This window comes from Xiphophorus couchianus, chromosome 13 (genome assembly GCF_001444195.1).
Source record: "Xiphophorus couchianus chromosome 13, X_couchianus-1.0, whole genome shotgun sequence".
Taxonomy (NCBI): domain Eukaryota; kingdom Metazoa; phylum Chordata; class Actinopteri; order Cyprinodontiformes; family Poeciliidae; genus Xiphophorus; species Xiphophorus couchianus.
The window spans coordinates 20,100,760-20,122,011 of record NC_040240.1 but is presented as its reverse complement, the minus strand read 5'-3'; the positions used below and the strand labels follow the sequence as shown (position 1 = coordinate 20,122,011).

The following is a 21,252-nucleotide window of genomic DNA, read 5'->3' as shown; positions in this document are numbered from 1 at the left end:
TCAATGAAAATTTGGAAATGTTTTGGGAAATACGATCAACAATGTAAAAATTGTGTAAACGTTGTTAGTTTTTTGTGCATACAGTGCAAACACAGAAAATCTTACCAAGTATTTTTGGTGCAGTTTCTAGAGCAAATATCTTCTTACACTTGAAATAAGACAAAACTAAATTACAAGTAACTTTTCAGCAAGAAATAGTAGCTTTTTTATGTAAATAATTCCATAATATTGATAGAAAAGTTCTAGTTCAACTGACAGATTATTTTTACTGATAATGTAGGAAAATGTCTTGTTATAAGTTAAATAATCTGTGGAATTAGTACTTTTTTGTTAATATTAAGGGGGACGTATTTTTTTTACTTAAATTTGGATATTTACTGTTTCTAAAAACAGCCAAAATGCTTAAAAAATAGTGATTTCTGGTGACTGGAAAATTAGTAATTTCAAAAAACATCCAAATGTAACCTCACAAATCAGTGATCACTGCCCGTTGCTTAGCAACTCAATCTGAGGTCAAGGATGTTTAGTCTGCTGTTTTTATTGCTCTATGTGCTGTACAATGGCTGCTGGAATAGACAAGTGTTTTGTTCTTGACTTACCATCCAGAAACCACTTGCTGCGTTCTTGTTGGTTGTGCAGGAGGCTCTACTTCTGCTTTTCAAAGCTGTATGGTTGCGTATCTGTTTGCAGCCATTTTAAAGTGAGAATGTAAACACTGATTTGGGGGCATGGCCAGCAGCAGCTTATTGGGATTTAAAGTGACAAAATTCCCTGAAACAACTGAAAGGAACTCTAAATAGGCTAAACGTACCAGTCTGAAATCTAATTATCTGATAATTATGTTATGCAAAACATGTAATGAACTTTTTGTATAACCCATAGATCTATCCTATTCTGTTCAAAGAAGCATAGTAGGTCAACTATAAGGAATTATTTACTTAAAACAAGCCTCTATTTCTAGCAGAATTGTTACATTTAAGTTAGTTTTGTCTTATTTCAAGAGCACTAAGGTTTTTGCAAAAACTAGACCAAACAATTTGGTGAGATTTAGTTTTTTTGCAGTGTAAGCATGCAGAGCAGCGCTGCTGGATGTTTGTTCTCGTCATGGCGTCTCGGACTCCTCCTCGTCCTCCGGTGACGTCGGGGAGGTCGGAGTGTCGTCCTCCTCTCCGGCTGCGGTTGCCGCGGTCGCCGCGGGCTGTAAAGCCGCCGCCGCCGCCGCTGTCGTCATCTTCTCGTAGGTCCTCCTGCGCTGCCGCCTCAGCGTCTGGCTCTGCAGCTCCTTCACCTCCTGCAGGACCTCCTGCGCCTCTTTCCAGGACGACACCGCCTCCTCCAGCAGCCGCTCGGCCTCGGCGCGCCGCCTCTCCACCTCCTGATCCTCTCCGGGCTGATCCGGAGCCGGAGGGGAAAGGCGGAGTTTGTCGGGGGTTTTGGGCAGGGCGGAGTCGAAGGATCTGTGCAGACCTGGGGAGTTTTGGTTCTGCTGGTTCTCCTTAATGATGCCCAGATGAGGGGAGTCAGTTTCGCTGCCCTGCAACGAACCGGATCCGTCCGCCTGACAGGAGTTGGATCTATTCAAACATGGCGGTGTCTCGGGAGTCTTCTGTGGAGGAGAATGATCCTTTCTGTTGGAGCTGGAACCCAATGACCCCTTCAGTTTTGGAGCGTCGGAGCTCTTTGATCGAGGAGAGCCACTCGGCTCCTTCAGGCGAGGGGATTCGGCAACTTTAGCTGCAGGAGAGTGAGACCCTCTGGAGCGAGGCGAGTCGGCAGCTTTGGAGCGGTTCTTCTTGGCTTTGGATCGAGGAGACTCTCTTCCTCTGAGGCGAGGCGAGTCTTTGCCCCGGAGGCGAGGCGAGTCGCTGCTCCTGCTCCTCGGAGACCCCGACGATCTACTGATGGCGAGAGGAAACTGTCAGCTAGGACTGAAACGATTAATCAGATTCGTCGATTTTTTAAAAATAATCGTCAACTAATTTAATCATCAATTAATCATTAACTACACTATGCAGACTCAAAAAAATTAGATGTTGGAAAAAAAACAACCTATTCAGAGTAATAATTTAACCAAGCTGGACAAAATATATAAACAGTTTGCGTTAATTGGATTAATCATGATAAATTGATTATTGAAATAATTGTCAACTAACTTAGTAATCAATTGATCGTAAACTAGAGTATGCAGACTCAAAAAAGGACATTTGCTGGAAGAAACACCAACAAACTCAGAGCAGTCATTTAACCAAACTGTACAAAATATTTGCCAGTAAAATAAAAACACCTTTGTCTATAAATATGTTTTGCCCAAAACTCCCGAAGTGGCATTTTGTTATATTCACCTGGTTAAAATTCACTAAAGATTGAATTTTAGGCAATAAAACATTTATTTTCCTAATTTAAAAAGTAACTGAATTGTTTATTTGCATAATGTAATGTATTTCTAATATTGTATAGAAAAGGCACAAGTGTTTAAATGAAAAATTTGTAGAATATACCAATTTGTTTATTTGATTAATCATCAGAATAAATGATTAATCGATTAATCGTCAGAATAAAGTAATCTTTAGTTGTAACAGAATGTGATGAGACCAACCTGGAGTGTGGAGAGTCTGAGCCCTTGAGGTGGTGAAGCCGAGGGGAGTTGATCCCCTTCAGGTACGTTGAGCTGCCGCCTCGTTCTCTCTCCGCTTTGGCCTTCTGCAGCTCCTATAAACGGCGACATTTACCATCATTTTCACAGCTTACAGTCGGAGGGACAGAGGTTCCTGAGGAAGTCCGACCTGCAGCCTCATTTCCTCCAGCAGCTCCTGGGCTCTCTGCATCCTCTGGGCGATGAGGCTCTGCAGCTGGCCGACAGGCTGGGCGGAAGAGCCGCTGCCCGCCTCTTCTTCGGTCGGACAGCGACGAAGAGCCGAACGAAACTCTGACCGAATCATTGCTGGTCTGGAAAAACAGATTGAGTATTAAATCATTTTCAAGTTCATTTTATTATCAGCTTCTGTGCGTTCAGAGCACCAGAATCCCATCAGTTCACTTTCAATTTATGATAAGTCTACTTTTCTGGTCATTAGGTTGAAATGTACACTTCAAAAACAAAATTTTACCAAGTATTTTTGGTGTAGTTTCTAGTGAAAATATCTGGAATAGACTGAAAATAAGACAAAACTAATTTACAAAAAACCTTTTCATCAAGATATAGGAGCTTGTTTTAAGGCTATAATTCCTTAATATCGCTAAAACAGTGCAATCAACTGGCACTGTACCGTTACCTAGCAACCCCAGCCAAGCCCAGCCAGTAACCTAGCAACAACGTTCTAGTTCCACAGGCAGTTCACTTATAACAAAACATTTTTCCCATGTTTTAAGTAAAATAATCTGTCTGTTCATTACAACTAGTACATTTTCATCAATATTAAGGAATTATTTACATAAAACAAGCTCCAATATGTTACTGAAAAGTTTATTTTAAGTAAATTTGATCTTTTTTCAAGGTATTTACACTAGAAATTACACTAAAAATACTCGGGAAGATTTTGTGCTTTTGCAATAAAAACAAACCTCAGTAAAGACTTTCTGCTGTAACTTCATTAATAATGGTGATTCTGTTCTAACTTAGGAAAGGTGAAAAAGTTTCTGTGTCAATCTGATAAATAACAATAAAATTAAGAGTAAGTACACAAGCCAATTAGAGAAATCCCATCAATGCATCCAGTAGCTCTAACTACAGGAACATCCAGGTTAAGTCAACAGACCAACCATGAACAAGCAGGTCAGAGTCACTGACTCACTAACATGTGGTTCTGACAGTAAACCAGAATAACTGGTGAAAATCCCAATACAGTGAACCCTGTTTCTCACTGGGGTTGTTTTCTGAAAAGAACCCTGATAGGCGAAATCCGTGAAGTAGTTACCTTTATTTTTTTACACTTATTATACAGAATAATTAAATACTCTACATTGAAACCAAAGAACAAAACCTGTTTTCAGGCCTAAGCGTTTCTTAACAAATATAACGCTTTCTTACAAATAACTACAGTAAAATAATCATTTTGATCATCAATACAAAGTACAGTAGGACACATTGTATTTCACTGTTCCTCTGACTGTGACGCTGCGGCCTGACTCCGCTCTCTACTGGCTTTTTCTCCTGAAGCCTGTGGTGCAGGTGAGTTTTTTCGAGAGAAGAACGTAGTTATCGATAGTTGTTGTCGCTCTTTTTTCTTCTGGGCAAAAATATTTGCCAAAATTTGCCAAGCTGTATATTTAAATACCGTAATGTTATTGGCACACAGGTAGAGAAGAAGCGCGGAGACTGTTTAGCCAATCAGGACTCAGAACACAATGCACTGTGAAAAAAAACTGCACAAAAAAACCTGCGAGGCCGTGAAAGGTGAACCGCGTTACAGCGAGGGTTCACTGTACATGCAAAATGAGAATATGCAAAATCCAAACAGAAGCGCCTCAGTTGGGATTCAAATAGGAAAGAGGCAGAAATGCATCTCTCTCTTATTTACAACCAACACAAGTCCAGAGTTAAAAGCACAAGAATCAAATTTGTGCTCACAGTTTTTGATGCTTTGACGAGCCATGATTTTTTACAAGTGAACACATTTTCAGATTCAGTGCTCATATTTCACAGTTCCTGCACGAGTTAAATTGTCTGATTGTCCAAAAACACAGGATTTGTTAAAGTGCCCGTAAAATTTAATTGATAGTCTCTAATATCCTTCCTGATAGCATAACGATTAATATATTTAGATGTAAAAGAAAAAAAATCAGCGTGACTGTAATTTATTAAATCTGACATATTTGGAACAGAAGAGGATTAGGACGACTGAGATTAAAGCCAGACTTCAAAAATTGAAGTCAGAATTCTGAGATTAAAGTCAGAATTTCACCTTTAATCTTAGAATTTTTCAGAGGTTCAGCTTGTCCTCCAGATTACGGTGCAGATGAAGGATTGATTTTAAAACCTGCCATTTCTCTAGGTTACTGTAAAAGTGGATCAAATGAAATTACCAGAATATTTGTTCCAGAGCCTCTCCCCAGTCAAAAGAACCACTTCAAGATGATAATCTAGTAATTTCCAGCCAGATTAAGAGGTTAATCTGTGGTCTGTGGATGTTTCACCTGGAGGACAGGACTTCATCCATGGAGGCGCAGCGACTCCGCCCCTGCATGCTGAACCTCTTCCCTGGCTGCGGCGTTCGAGACTGGGCCTGAAGGACCTGAAGGGGCAAAGGTCAGATGAGCAGTTTGTGGCCTAACGGGTTCACAGATAATGATCCACTGACCATAAAATCGCACAAATAGGAATAAAAACAATAAATTAGCTCAATGGAAACATACCAATTAAAAAAAAAAATCTTGTTTTTCCAGGTGAGATGGTTCATGCTGGTTTGAAACGTCTATTTTCTGTTTTTTACATCCATGCGTAGCAAATCAACCTGCTAGCCTGGTTGATTTGCTCCAAACAACATGCATGAATATTGATAATTGTCTATGTTTTTTGTTTTAAATATCTGAAATCCTGCCAAGCTGGTGATTCATCCACAGATTTCACTCCACAGCGTTGTTTTTTATTTTTAACTAGTTATGAAACACAGTGGAGAAGAAACCTGAAACTGCTACTGTGTCAGTTACTCAGCAGGTCGTTGCTAGGTAACCAAAGAATGAGTGAGTTGCTAGGTAACCAAAGAGTGAGAGAGTTGATTCCACACTGCAAAAACACAAAACCTTACCAGGTAAAAGTTCCAGTTCCATTGGAAGATTATTTCACTTATAACGTGGAAAATGTCTTGTTATGCCAATAAGACGAGAACTTTTTCATCAATATTAAGGAATTATTTACTTAAAACAACCTCATGTATCTTGCTGACAAGTTACTTGTACGTTAGTTTTGTCTTATTTCAGGTGTATTAAGATATTTGCTCTAAAAACTTAACAAAAATTACTTTGTAAGATTTTGTGTTTTTGCAGTGCACCAACATTGCTTGGCTGGTCATGAGAGATTAAGTGGCTAATGTCTTCTCTGTGCCTACATCTCCCAGAATGCTGTGCAGTTCTGGATCAGAGCTCAGTGAATATTCTATATATAGAATATTGAGATTTCTATCTGATGTGTTATTTATTGATATTGATCACATATTTATTGCGATATTTATTGCTATTTATTTATCATCCAGGCCTTCTAAAAACCAGTAGATGGAACCAAATCAAACTCACATTTTCTTTTTACCACATTTTCAGAGTTTGCTCAAAAACCTCATGACAGTTGGATGGAAACATAGTGAGTGTCTCACCTGGACTTGCTGGTTCTTTTGGACTTTCGAGGCGTCCAGGTGAGGCTGTTTGCCCCAGGAGCGCTCGCTGCCTCTCGGTAGGCTCCCTGTCTTCACTTTGGGCTCTTTAGTCGTCACCCGCAGCTTCGAGACGTCAGTTCCCGCCCGCTGACGACCCCCGACCCCGCCTCCAGAGTCATCTTTCTGCAGGTCGACCCGGAAGCTGTCCTCCCAGGATTCGTCGTCGTCATATTCGAGGCAGAAACCGTCCTCCTCGGCAACCAGGTCAAGGGTCAGCATGGCGTGGGAGGAGGTGGAGGCCTGAGGTTTCAGAGACGATCTCATGAAAGGTGGTAATCCAGAATAACAGGAAGGAGGAATGGGGGATGTTTGTACCACGGCCATGAGGTGTCCTCTGGTCGGCAGCCGGCGGCTGTGAGGGATCTTCGGCCGATCTCTGGTCAGATGATCCAGAGCACTGTCCTCCTCAATGGTCACCTGAAAGCCCATTGGAAAGACATCAACATTTCCACCTCAAGCCCTTATAAACCTGCAAAGAAACCAGGTCAGACCTCATCGAGAACTCTGTTCTTAGCCTTGATTACAGCCACGTTCAGCGTGTTGATCCAGGACTCCTTCTCCTCCGGACTCACAGCCAGAAACACCAGGTTAGGAACCTGAAAAAGACGACATTTAATCTTTTCTGACCAATATTTTAAAGGTGACCTGCACATAGTTCCCACCAGTCTGAACTGGAAGCATTCCACACCATCTTAGTAGGCGAGAACAATGCATAGCGGACCAAAGGCTTTGAGACCAACAAACAGAAAACACTCTTCACCAATGTACAAGAGAAAGGTACATGAACAAAATGGCTGCTGTCAGGATCAACCCGTATGAGAAGAAGGAAAATATTTCAGACGATGTGGACAAGCTGCCTCCGATCTCAAACTATGATATAGTTAATAACTGCTTAGTGAACAGGAAGAGTTTGTACGACATGGAGGAGATTCACAACCTGAAATCTATGAACTCACAATCAATATTTAAACGGATTTATAAAGAACGTACGAACTCTTCGTGTGAATATCAAGGTTCTGGTGACTGGCAGAGTAAGTACATGTAGTAACAAACACGTAGGCTACATGTCCGTCTTAGCTAGTAGATTAAAGCTACATTAGCTAAGCTAATTTTGCTAGCTCAACTGTATGTACTACAGTAAATATCACTGACATTTATCTCAGTATTTACACACAGTTGGGTAGACTACTCAAGTAGTTATATTTTTAATAAGTTACACAGGAATGAGGCGAGATCTGGTTCTAAGTTTGTGGCTTATTTATTGTTGTCATAGCAACTCCATAGCAACAACCTGCCACGACACCAATCAGTTACAAAGTTTACGCAAGTGGGACATCATGAAAACTATGTGTTATGTTAGCAGACAAAACATTTTCATTACATTTTTTCCACAAAATCATTCTTAGATAATGAGATTTTAGTTCCTTTCAGAAAGTTTAAATCCACTTTAAACTTTCAAACAAGTGATAAATCTAGTGACTTTTCTCTGTGTTGTCAGCTGGGATATAAAAATACAATCATGTTTTCTGTGAGATCTTTAAAGCTTGGGAAATAGTTTTACAACCAAAACTCTGCTTTAAATTTCCCTACAACTTTCCCCTTGGTTGAGTTTTATTTAAGTAAATGGGGATGATTGTGAACGCAGACTTCATTAAAAACAACAAAATAAAAACTAAGGATGCGTTTCCTCCCAGTCTATCTAAATGTATTCCTTCATATTGGTCTATCATTTAGGAAAATACCTGAAAATTTAAAAAATAGAAAATTTTAAGTGGTGTTAATACTGCTACATCCAGTTTTCCAGAAGGTTTTTTCCTGCAGTTCATCAGAAATGCTGCAAATATTTAGATAATAAAAATATCAAATGCTGAGTTAAAACTACACACATCCATGTTTACTTATGGTTAGCTGTTTTAATAATAAACAAGTTAAAACTTTGACATTTAGCGACTTTTTAGAAAACCTTCCAGAATATTAATCTTTAACGAAAGCGGACATAATCTACCACACACGAGAAAGCCGTTTCAGTCACGATTTCTCTTCCTCAGAGTTTGCACGACTGTAAGAAAGAGTAAGCAGGAAGACTGGCATGTGAAAGTGTTTCAGGGATTATTCTGCTGTAACTCACGGACTAATGGGATTCTGCAGATTAAGCTTTTTCAGGGGGTAAAGAAAAAACCATCAGGGCTCGGCCAGTCAGAGCCTCTCAGGGCGTGTGGGAGAAAATAAACGTTTAGATCCACCAATCCTGACGGAGGAAATGCTCCAATGGGGCGTCTTCGTTGGACAGTTGGGACGGCATAATCTCCGGAAGCAGAGGACAGACGGAGACAAGCAGAGACACATGGAAAGGACTAACCGTAGGAAGTTCAGAGAGGATAAATGCAGTCTAACCGCCCATAAAATAGTTGATGTAACATTCTCACATATCTCTCTGTGGACAGGTCTTTCCGGTTCCTGACCAGATTGTGCAACTAAAACATTGTGAAACTGGACAGAAAGTGGAGGACAAGGGTGGAAGAAAAACAACACGGGCCTAGTGACCAGGAAACAATAAAAAAAAAATGAAGAGCAGAAACAGGAAGTAAATTATTCTGCAATTCAGCAGCCATTAAGTGCAGGTTAATGGGAATCTGTTGGATCTGAAATCAAGATTTCTGATCATGTTTGGTGCTTTTCATGCAAAGAAGAAAGAAATCAAAACATTCCAGGAAACTTAAAGTTACCTAAAATAAAATTAACATAAAAAACTAAAATAAAAACTTTCAAAGCTGCTTGGTAAATACTGGAGACATCAGGAAGTGACAGATGAACATATACCCGGTCATACATAAGGAACAAAAAACATCTTCCAATCATTTCAGCTGGAGTTTAAAGTCAAAGTAAACCCTGTGGATTTCCCTCATAAGCCTTTTCAATAGATAATCTGAGTAGAAGAAACCGGTCGGCTAAAACCGGACGATTACAGCTGTGCAGCGTTGACATGGCGACATCATGAGATCTGCATGTAAGCCTCCTCTCTGCTCTGAATTATGGTCTGGTGGATTTGGGTCTGCATGACCTCATCAAAGCTACAGCTGAAAAAAAACTTTTCTCACACGGAAAAACAAAAACTAATCGATTTGGTGTTCGGTTAAATATCCGTTCACTGTTAGAATGGAGTTAATGAAATTCCATAAGTTAATTTTTCAGCTATTTACTGAGATCCACCTGAATGAATATAACCGAAGCAGCACATTGAGTTCTGACTTTCATTATTAGAAATGTTATTAATGGGTTTTCTGCACTGTAAAAAAAAACATTTCTTATTTACGGTAAAATACCAGCAGCTGTAGTTTCCAGAATTTTACCGTATAAATACTAATTTTACCATATTTATGTGTAAATTAGAGAATTTGTTTTACAGTGTAGGTTTAAGTAAAATTTGAAGAGTGGATTTACACTATAAAAACACAATTTTTTACCAAATATTTTCAGTCTACAGTAGTTTCTGGTGCAAATGTCTTGAAATAAAATAAAACTAACTTACAAGTAAGCAAAATATAGGAGCCTATTTTCAGGCTCTCTGAACCTGAAAAAATACTAGTTCTTTTAAAATAGAAATATCGATACTAGATATATGGAAAAATGTTTTATAACTAAAATAATCTGCCAGTGAACTGAATACTTCTTTAAAATAAATATTTAGGAATTAAAACAAGCTTCTATATCTTTCTTAAAAGTTGTTTTTGAAATAGTTTTAAATTACTTCAAGTGTACTACAATATTTGCACTTTATTCTAGAACAAAAATACTTGGTGATATTTTGTTTCTGCAGTGTGTTAAGCTGTGCTAATTAATGTCGGGGCCTCCGAAGCAGGTTGATCAGTGGCTCTCATTAAATCCAAGCCAAAACCCCCTTCATGTTTTTTGGAGACCACTTCAAAGTAGGAAGTGGACTATAACGGAGAGCATTCTGGGTAAATACAACCAAAACAATTGCAAGAGTTCAGCGCCAGCAGAAGAAATGACTCGTAGTTTTTTACCAAGAGACAAAAGAGAAATCCTGACGCCACTCCATTTTTGTTTACACTTTGTGAAGAAAGTTGTTACACCCAGTGTCTTCTTTAGATGTTTTTGTCTCATTTCCTTCAGTGGTTCTTGGTGCAGCACCCCCACAGGTGAGGAGGGGAACAGGTTTTTCAGACGTTATTGTTTGTTTAACACAGTGCAGTGTGAAAGTGAACCACAGCAGCTGAAAATGTAACAAATGTTGCAGATTTTGTCCCCAATGAGTCTTTCAGACTATCAGGTGGCTGCAGGCAGAACTCACTGTGTTTCCTCGCTGCTTGCAGCGCAGCAACGTGAAGCGACTGTGGTTCTTCTTGCTTCGACTCTTCGCCTTCCTCAGCTCCTCTGAACGCTCGTAATCAGCCAGGTCAAACACTTCCTGGGCTTTACGCTCGTCTTTAACCTGCAAACACCAACACAGAAAAAAATCACTCAGATTACATCACAACTGCTTATAATCCAGATGCTTGGCAGCAGCTTTCTGCTGGGGCAGCACAATCTGTGATTGAAGGAACCATGTAAAGTTTAAAATTCAGAGCGAGACACTGAGTGGTGATGAGACTTTCACTAAAAAATAAACACTCAAAAATTTAGCTAAACCTAAGGACTGGACGAAAAATCAACTATATTGATTAATCAAAGTTTTGGTTTTAGAAGATTACATTCATTTTTGTCACGTGCAGTCGTTGGGTTTCCATAGTTCAGTGTGACATCAGCGCCTCCAAGGCCACCATCTTGTTTGATGAGCGTTTTTTTCAGTTTCAATTCAGTTTTTATTTAGACTTTGAAACCAGGTCAACTCTATGACAAAATATAAGGGTGAGGGTAGGATTCTTTTTTTTATTTAGAAAAATAAAACTTACAATGTTTCAAGAATACAGTCATAATATTAAAGCTGCAGTAAGTAGTTTTTACAAAATGTGTTTTTTCCATATTTGTTCAAACTGTCGCCATGTTGTGACAGTTTGATATGAAACCAATAATCAGTGAAAAGATCAATTTCCTGATTGGTTGTCTTCTATTAAAAGCAACCAATCAGAGCCAGGAGGAGGGTCTTAGCGCTGTCAATCAAGCTCATGTACTGAATCTGCAAACCGTAGATCTTTGAAGAGCATAAGTGGAGCCTCATGCACAGCCAACAAGAATCCAGCAAGTGGTTACTCAGGGTAAGTCAACAACTATACACTGGTCTTTTCCAGTAGCCATTGTACAGCGCATAGAACGGTAAAACCAGCTCACCAAACATGCTGGAGCCCAGCTTGGGTTGCTAGGTAACGGTGCAGCATCCGTTAAATGTGACTCAATAAATTGGACATTTATAAAACGGTTCATTCCAGACACCAAAAAACATTAACTTATTACCAAAAAATGTCTGGGTGTATTTTTTAAACACTTGGATTGTTTTTTTTGAAACAGCAGAAATCCAAATTGAAGTACAAACATTTGAATTTTGTGAACGTCCCCTTAAAAAAAGGTAAAAATCGCCAATATGTGGTGTTTTAAAGCATTTCTCCCTGATTTAGAAATGCTTAACAAACTCGTCCACATCTGTCTCTGCTGCTCGTTTAGCACAGAGTCAATGACACAGAAATAAGCTTGTGTTTGTACCACAGATTGTACCATCTGGTTCCACCCAGCTGCTCACCGATTCCATGAAGAAACCTGAAACCAAAGGACCGATCCAAACCTCCACCTTGTGGCTCCGCTATTATTGGACCTTTTATACAGTTTGGGAGATTTTTTTTTTATTGTTGTGTTTAATCTAATGATGTTCTTTAAAATATAGGTGGTTATTTGACCCATGACCCAATCTTCTATAATGTTTAATAATAATAAATAATATTGAAAACAGCTTTTTAAAACTGAATTATTGATCATTTTACACAAATAAGAGCAGCTGTTTTCATTCCAGTTCGTATTTTTCACATTCAGGTCGAACATCTGGCTCATTAGCTTGAAGATTTTGACTCGTTTCGTTCAGATACATAAATATGATACCATCTGTTCCAGGTGTAAAGAAGAAAATCTTTACTGCATTAAGTCAATGGTGGGACACTGCATTTATTAGAATAAATATGGATGTTTTACAGTGTTATTTTTGTTAAATTTATTTATTAAATTTATATGCGCAGACGATGAATCTGTTGATTTAACGAAAAATGAGTCAGGAAAAGGGAACTTTATCTAACCGAACCACTGTTTATTTTTACATTTCTTTGTTTATTTAACTTTGTTTATTTTTATTTTTCCAATGCTATATTTAAAAAACCTTAACTATTTTTACCTGTTATACCCTGAGCTAGTCACTGCACAATCCGTACCATCAGCTAATTCACATATGCGCTAGTAGAAGTACTTCCAGGGAGAGTATTTTTATCAATTTTTTTTATTTTTATATTTCAGTGTAATCATAAAAAGAATATATGATTTAAAGAGAATAACAAGAAATGAAGATAAAAACGGTTTACCCGCATTTTGCTGAAAAAAAGTGAAGTAAACGTAAAGAGAGTAATAACCAATAAGGCTAAAAGTTGTGATTATTATAAAAGCAAATGTTATTTTGTCGCAAAAATATCTTACAGTCCTGCAAGTCCTGATAATATTTGAACTAAATTATGAGTGTTATTATTCATTAAGAGAATTATAAAACTGTGTAGAAAAATAGGTCCTCTCATAACATAAATAAATATGTTACACTTTGTCACGTTTTAAGAATAATCCATAATTATTTATTCAAATGAACCAGATAATGCTGTGACAGAGAGAATATAAATATTAAATAAGAAGGATCCCAGGATTTAGGTTACAAATTAGCAACCCCAGCCCGTTACCTAGCAACCCCTAGCGGAACTCCTGCGTTTGGTCAGTTGCTGCTCACAATATCACATTCATGAAGCCAAAGGTCAAACTCCAACGGGATGCTTCCTCCAAGAACTTCTTAGTGGTGAGTCAAATATCAAGAAAGCTGCGCGTACGGAGACAATTCTGGAGATGTTCCAGATTCATGACCCATCTGCTTGACAACCTCTATGAGTAACTGGCCTTTTGTTTGATTTATTGTTGTTGGTAACTGGCTAATAAACATGTTTTATATATCTTACAATTTTCACCAAAAAAAACAATGGCTGAACAATGAAGCTTCATTGATTCATAAATGGGTTAGTTGGTGCCATTTACCCATTTTTTCTACATTTGTTACGTTTGGGCGATTACATAACAGCTCAATGATCGGGAGACAGAACAACGAGATTCAGTTGCATCACGTTTTTATCACACTGGTGACGCCACGTTAAGCATTTGGTTCCAGTTTGAGTCCAAATGGGAACTCTCTCCTAACCATAAAACCGCGAACCGCTCAGTGGAAACGAGGAAATACAGAACGTCTATAAAACTCAGTTCTTCTTTCTCTGTCCAGCAGGTCTCACAAGAATAAATAAGAAAGAATCAAATCAAACATCGTAGTTCCAGTCGTCGCGTGGATGCTGCATGATGCTCATGCTGCATCCATGCAGTCGCTGATTTGCATTTGCAGCTGAAACGAGTCGTGGAGAACACGGCTGCATCTTTAATCGATTAGAGACTGGGTTTTCTACCACAGCTGGTGTTAGAACCAAAGGCTGCAAAACAAAAGAAGCATTAAAAATTCAGAAAATTAAATTAGAAAAACTAAAAATATATAATCAGAAAAACATAAAATGCAATAAATGAAGAAGAAAAGTTAAATTCAAGTAAAATAGACAAAGTAAATATATGAGAGCAGTTCTGTCACAATAAGCAATAAATCAGTTAATTGCATATAAATTAAATGAGCCTAATAATTTCTATCTGTGTGATTTACTGTTGTTTTCTCTTTTGTTCTCTTTCTACTAAAAACTGGATGGTAAAAGTCTCCAGTCTGGTGATTTTATCTCAACTAGCCACTTTTTTTAAAGGATAATTCTGTTTACAGAGACTTTATAATTAATTGTATTTGTTATTTCAGTTGCTTAGTTTATTTATTTGGAATATGTAAAATGCCTTCCAGTTCCAGTGTTAAATATTCATTAGAATTGAAAGTTTATTGATCTTTGAGAATCTCACATTATTGAATGATTATCATTATATTACACAACAATATTATCGTTTATTTCAGCAACTTCTGGGACTTTTAATCACCCAGAAACATAACTACTGTGACATATGTGAGAAACACTTTGTTTCCCTTTTAACAAAAATAGAGAAAATCTTATTTAATCATTAATTTCAGGATATTTTTTTGCTCCAAACAAAACAATCTAAAAAAGCCTAAAGCAGCTTTTTTTAGTGGCTTAAAATAATAAATATATATCTCTATATGTTTGTGCTTTAGTATCATAATGTTAGAAGTATGTTTAGTTTGTCTGGGATGATGAATGTTAATGAAATATTGGCAATATTCCATTTAAATGTGATATGGATTAATTTAAAACGAGTTTGTTGAACTTGAGACGTTTTATGAGCTAATAGTAATACAAGACTGTAATACAAATGACTAAAAGTCGCTTCATAAACACTCAGAAACCTTTAAATGTATAAAATTGTTCCATATTTTGATCATAATAAGGATAATTTAACATTCCTCTGTCATATGGTGTGTTTAATGGCTGCAGGGTTTGTGGAAGTCACATGTTGAGCAGCCATCAATACCATGATCAATACCACAATCTATACTATTTACATGGAGCCTGAGCCTCAGCACCGCCGACATGGAGACGTTTCAGAAAATACGAGACAAAAAAAGGAGCTTTGGGTGTCCGGACGATCAATTATCTGCATTTTTTATGAGAAATATCTGCATGAAGGAGGAATGTCTTCTCTGCTTTAGTTTCAGAGTAAAACTGCTACTTTTAAAAATAGAAATCCAACACACACACACACACACACACACACAAACACACAGCGCCTCTGGCTGCAGTAGTTAGCGGACCCGGGTCATTCTGAGACACAGAAACAGGACGAATCCCCGAGACTCACAGTGAAATAAATATGTAATTACAGGAAACACACACAGGCTTTTTTCATCGCTTCACAGCAGATTGCAGTGATTTACAGATTCTCACTTAAGCCTCAGACTTGTTTTCTTCTCACCCTTGAGCGCGTCGTTACCCAGAAATCTAATGATTTATGATGTAAATAATAAGATCAAACTCCCCGCAGCATGAGCTAGCAGCACTAACTGGGTTAGGGTGAGTCATTATGACGCCGCTCGGTTCGTTCGGCCGACCTCGGCGGCAGCAACAATAACAGGAACGAGTTTCTGCAGCTAAAATAGAGCCGAACAGAACGAACAGAACCTCTCTCAGCAGAAACACGCACTTTATTCCTGACTCTGCATCCGCATGGAGCTGGAAATGTCTATTTTTAAAGAAGCGTAAATGGGAAGCTGGCGAACGGATTCTGGTTTTATGAAAGATGTTTTCAGTAATTTAGTTATTTCTGCAGAGTTTGTGTTTGTAACCAGTTTGTGATTTTCTTCTTTCTGGTTTTATCTTACTCTCTGTAATCTTTCCACTTCTTTGTCCCCTTAAATCAGGTTTTAACAGTTTCTGCTTTTAGTTGAGGGTTGATCAGGCCTGTCGCAATTAAGCAATAAATCAATAAGTCACATGATAAATCAAAACAAGCTCAATAATTTCCCTTTGCCTTATTTATTAATTTTCTCTATTTTCTCTATTTCTACCAAAACCTGGATGACTAAACTCTTCACTGTTGTGTTTTGGTCTCAAATAAACTTTTTTTCAAGAACAATTTGTTTGCAGAGACTTTATGATTAATTTTATTTGTTGTTTCTGTTGTTTTATTTATTTATTTTGGATTTTTAAAATGTCCTCCAGTTCCAGTGTTCAATCATTTAACTCTTAAAGTTGCTCTTAAAGGGCCGGTTGAGCCAGAATCTATTGATCTATAATCTATAAAACCCACTAAAATATCTCCTAAAATATCAATATCTGTTTGTTTCAGCATTCGATAAGTGTTTCTTAAAATTAAATAACATTAAACATATTTTCACGCTGATCAGCCCATCCAGGATTTTGTCCTTTTCTTTTGCAATCAGAATCACAGATTTTGTGGTGCTGAATTAGAAATATTTCTAAGGAATTTTTATTATATTTGCACTAAATTATGCTAAATGTGACTTTTTATTAATCGCCGTATCAATCACAGACTATGACTTGACATCAAGTAATGCTGAGTCACTTAAACTACATGTTTTTGACCAATTTTGAGAAATAATTGCAGTAAAATCAGAAACAAATGTGGGGATCTGTTGATTTTGTGAATTTTGCATATTTGTAAAGAACTGAAAGGACTTATTGATGTCGTTTGGAGTCTAGAGGGCCACATAAAAAGCTACAGCGGGCCATTTTTGGCCCCTGGGCCTGTAGTTTGACACGTGATATAAATCATTTAAAGTGAGTATAAACTAATGAATGGTCGGTACAAACTGCTCCTTCTTATGCAGGGAAAAAACAAAACAACAAAAACAAATTGACCAACTGTTGAAGCCATTTTTATTGTTCAAACTATTCGCCGACAGACGGCCTCCACCGTCTCAGACCCGCCTGCCTGCCTGCACTCTGTGGAGATAAAACCAGCTGAGATGCAAAACTCAGAAGAAAGTGTTTGAGAAAGTCTGACTCAGCGTCCTGTGTGTAGAGCTGCATAAAGGACAGTTACGTAATGCTGGAGCAAAAACAGAATCAGTGTGAACACTCAGCACTTAGGATCCAAACTGCCTCACTGACAGGAAGGCTCATCTGATTCCCGACACGAACAAACGGCCTGCAGTCAAACCACGCAGCATTAAAGGGGACCAGTTATGTTAAATTCACATTGTTCAGGTTTTTGTACTTTCATTTGGGTCTCGACTGCTTCTAAAAACAACCCAAGAGCTTAAAAAAAGCCCAGCACAGACAGTTTTTGGGAACAAGTTAAAGACTTTTGGTGTCTGGAAAAAGAGCCATTTCAAAAACCATTACCGTTACCTAGCAACCCCAGCCAAGCCAAGCCCGTTACCTAGCAACCAAGCTGGAGTTCCAGCATGTTTGGTCAGCTGGTTTTTCTGCTGTACAATGGCTGCTGGAAAAGACAAGTGATTTGTTGTTGATTTACCACTTGCTGCATTCTTGTTGGTTGTGAGGGAGGCTTTACTTCTGCTTTTCAAAGATGTGTCGTTGTAAAATTGTGCTTCTGTTTGCAGCCATTTTTATGTGAAAGTGTAAATGTTGAGTTGGAGGCGTGGCCAGCAGCAACTTATTTAGATTTAAAGAGACAAGACGCCCTAAAACAGCTCAAAATAGGCAGAACTGACCAAACTAAAATCTCACTAATTAGGAATGATTTTGTGAAAAAAATTTAATCAATGTTTTGTACAGTCTGTAGATTTATCCTAACCTGTTAAAGGAAGCATAATATGTCACCGTTAACATTAATAAATGTGTCTACCACAGAGCAACAAAAAGATTCAAACTGATGTGAAGCAGTTTCTCTAAAGAGGATGTTGGATTTTCATAGAACAGGAACTTGATGACGGCGTTTCATGTGAAAAGTTTCAGAGCCGACCGGCCATCGTCTGAGCTGGAGGTAAACACAGATTACAACACATTGTTCCTCCCTCGACTCAATAAAACATCCATTTTACATCAACTGACTTCATGAAACATCTAAACAAACAAAGTCACATCCTGACTTTACTGGAAACCTGGAGATTCTTAGATTTATCAAGATTTAAATCAACATCACAAATGTTTGACCCGTGTAATTTACCCAGGATGCTAATATTCATCAACTATATCCATATTTTATTGGACTGTTTAACTAGTAGCTGTTGCCATAAGTCAAGTTATTTAGCACAGTCCAAAAATTATAGTCCTTTCAAATCTCTTAACTGTTTTAATTACTTTCCTGGTTGTCTTTATTCTTGATTTTGGTGTATCAGTGTTGTTTTATGGATGTTTTTAATCTATTCTCAGCTGCTTCTAAAAACAAGCACTTACCGGGCTTTATGCCGTTACCTAGCAAACTCAGCCAAGCCCAGCCCGTTACCTAGCAACCCAAGTGGAACTCCAGCACATTTGGTGGTCATCTGGTTTAAGCGCAGTGTGCGCTCTACGATGGCTGCTGGGAAAAATGCAGCCATTTTCACATAAGAATGTAAACGCTGAGTGGGGGGCGTGGCCAGCAGCAGCTCATTTGGATTTAAAGTGACAGCGCCCTAAAACAGCTCATTCTGAAAGGAGCTCAAAACAGAAGACTGAAATCTCTTAATCTAAAAATTATTTTGTGAAAAATCTGTAACGAACGTGTTTGGACCACTGACCATCCCAACCTGTTCAGGGATCGGTCGCCGTTAGAGGAACACAAACTCTGGGAGACAGAGTTTCTTTTTCACTCTCCAACATCTGATTCCTGAGTCAGTCGCTGCTGCTAATCTCCGCTGCCGCTCCAGGACACAAACCGTCTCCGTCTCTCTCTGACACTAACCCACAGTGATGTCGCTGACACCAAACAGCTGCTGAAGCTCCAGGCCCAGAACACATCAGGCAAAATGACTCCCAGTCCTCCCAGTGCCGTCCCATTGTTTCCGTTTCGCTTGTTCCTCACCTCCTTGTCTGAGATGTAGAGGTGATCTCCTTTCAGCACCAGGTACCGGCTCCGCCACAGCTCCCTGAAAATCCCTCGACCGCAGAACTTCCTGATCCAACCCGCCTTCTCCGGCTGCTGGACGGCGAGCGGACCGGAGTCCTGGAAGCCCTGAAACAGAAGAAGAAGAAGATAAAAAGAAAACAGCAACAAAACAAGAGAAACCACGAGTTCACAGCCAACATGTCACCAACAAATTAAATAATTATAGAAAGAAGGAAGGCTGATCAGATTAATCGATTATCAAATTAAGAGTCAGGAATAAAGTGTGTGTTTCTGCTGAGAGAGGTTCTGTTAGTTCTGTTCGGCTCTAACAAAGTTAGCTTCACCTGGTTCAAATTCTGTAAAATTAAATCTATTAATCCAATTATTAGTCAGTTAATCCAAAATATAATCAACAGATCAATCCTAAATTGTATTGATACGTTAAGCAGAAAGGGTTGAAGTATTTTTATTTCACAAATGGTCAGGTGTTCAACAAAGGAATGCTGTGTTATTGTATTTTAGGCAATAAAATGTTATTGTTTGTTTATTTGTATCTTTTAATGTATTTCTAATATTGTATAAAAAGGTTTAAATTTAAAATCAGCAGAATGTGGCAATTTTGTATCCAGTTAATTGACTAATCATCATACTAATCGATAGATTATTTGATTACCAAAATAACTGAGTTGCAGCTTTAGAAATAATTAATTAGTGTTATTAATGTGATTATTGCATAAACGAGGAAAAGAAGGAGCATAAAAGGAAAAAAAATATTTTAATTTCACAAACAAACGAAAAAAGGATTAACATTAACTCATAAGAAGATCAATTAATCTTATTTTTCGGTTTAAAAATTAGGAATGACTGGAAAAACCAGATGAAAGCAGATAAAAAAATTAGAAAAAAAAACAAAGTTAAAAGGTAAAGCTTTGATCTGAGAGTAGAAGAGGAGGAATAACGTGTGACTGATGGAGGAGTGCAAATCTTCACGATGATCGTGTTTGTCATGATCTCACTGCTCTCCGTCAGTCTGACCTACTTTAATTGCATAACAGCCCGACTCCGACAGAAGTAAGAGGAAAAAGAAAGCTGAGCGAAGAGCTGCAGAGAGAAAGAGACGAAATAAAACCAACCAGGAGGAGAGAAGCAATAGGACCTGATGGGGAAAAACTTTCAAAGGGGAAAATTCAAAGAAACAACAAAAACAGACATGAAAGTTGAGCTCAAAGTGGTTCGGGATGTTTTATCCTCTGATCTGACAATAACAGGTTTCAGGATTCCAGTTATTTATCTGGAGGGAAAGAAGAAGAAGAAGAAGAACATTTTGAACATTTATCCCCCAATTTTTGACTCCATCTTTAAATTAGTTTAGTAAAAAGAAAAAATAAATTTCCACCTCAGAATGTGTGTGAAGCGTTAATCTGAGGATCCCAAAACCTAAATGATGGTGAAATGTCATGAAATACGCACTCAAGATTTAAATGTTTAACTGACCAGAAAACAGAACCTGGGTGAAAACATAAAAACAAAAAAGGTTGAATAAAATATAATTAAACTTAATTTATTTACACAATAGATGAATAATAAAAATGTAAAAAATATGTTTATTCATTAATTCATCAATGAGATGTAGATTAAGTTAAAGTTATTGACGGAAACGTGGCAGTGATTAGAAATTTCAATGGAGCAGCGTGATGAATATTGATAAATAACGAACCTGATCAGAAATCTGAGGGATTTATTTTCACATTTATACTCTGCTTTCTGCCAAATTAAACATTTAAACAGCTTAATCCCGGATGAATGTTTAAAACTGACTCCAAAGCTAAAAAAATAAAATAAAGAATAAAACGTGTCTGACTGACCCGTCTGCTTTGGTTGCTTTTCTTCATCCTCCCTCCTCTTCACTCCCGGGGGGAACCGCTCAGTCGGAGCGCTGGGGAAGAAGGAGGAGGTTCGGTCCGGCCCGGAGGGAGCTGCAGCCCGGACTCTGGTCGCTCCGGTCCCCGGTGAGGTCCTGGTGTCGGTGCCGCCGCGTCCACTCGGGTCCACGCCGGTTGTGTCTCCTCCTCAGAGCCGCGGCTGTTGTCTGAACACAGGCTGCATCTTTTCCTCCTGCGCGTGCGCGGACCGCTTTGAAGCTGATGCTCTTTGGCTTCGAGCACGCGCGCTCTGCGCACGGCGGGTTTCT

General features: G+C 38.4%; 1 protein-coding gene across 1 annotated transcript; it reads right to left on the bottom strand.

Moving 5' to 3' along the window:
* Positions 1-325: 325 nt before the first annotated feature.
* On the bottom strand, positions 326-21,246 carry plekho1a (pleckstrin homology domain containing, family O member 1a). The gene is made up of 10 exons (XM_028035098.1): positions 20,927-21,246; positions 19,038-19,187; positions 10,678-10,818; positions 6,857-6,961; positions 6,681-6,782; positions 6,306-6,605; positions 5,134-5,231; positions 2,784-2,946; positions 2,597-2,709; positions 326-1,898 (listed from the first exon to the last, which is right to left on the bottom strand). Exons 1-10 carry the CDS (start codon positions 20,951-20,953, stop codon positions 1,103-1,105), a joined length of 1,995 nt encoding a protein of 664 aa, XP_027890899.1. The 5' UTR covers positions 20,954-21,246; the 3' UTR covers positions 326-1,102.
* Positions 21,247-21,252: the final 6 nt, after the last annotated feature.

Coding starts and splice junctions, on each gene's coding strand:
- plekho1a (XM_028035098.1), bottom strand. CDS start 20,953: ATGAAGAAAAGCAACCAAAGCAGACGG. Junction 10,819..19,037: donor TCTACATCTCAGACAAGGAG/GTGAGGAACAAG, acceptor TGGTGTTTGCAG/GTTAAAGACGAGCGTAAAGC. Junction 5,232..6,305: donor AAAAGAACCAGCAAGTCCAG/GTGAGACACTCA, acceptor TTGCCCCTTCAG/GTCCTTCAGGCCCAGTCTCG.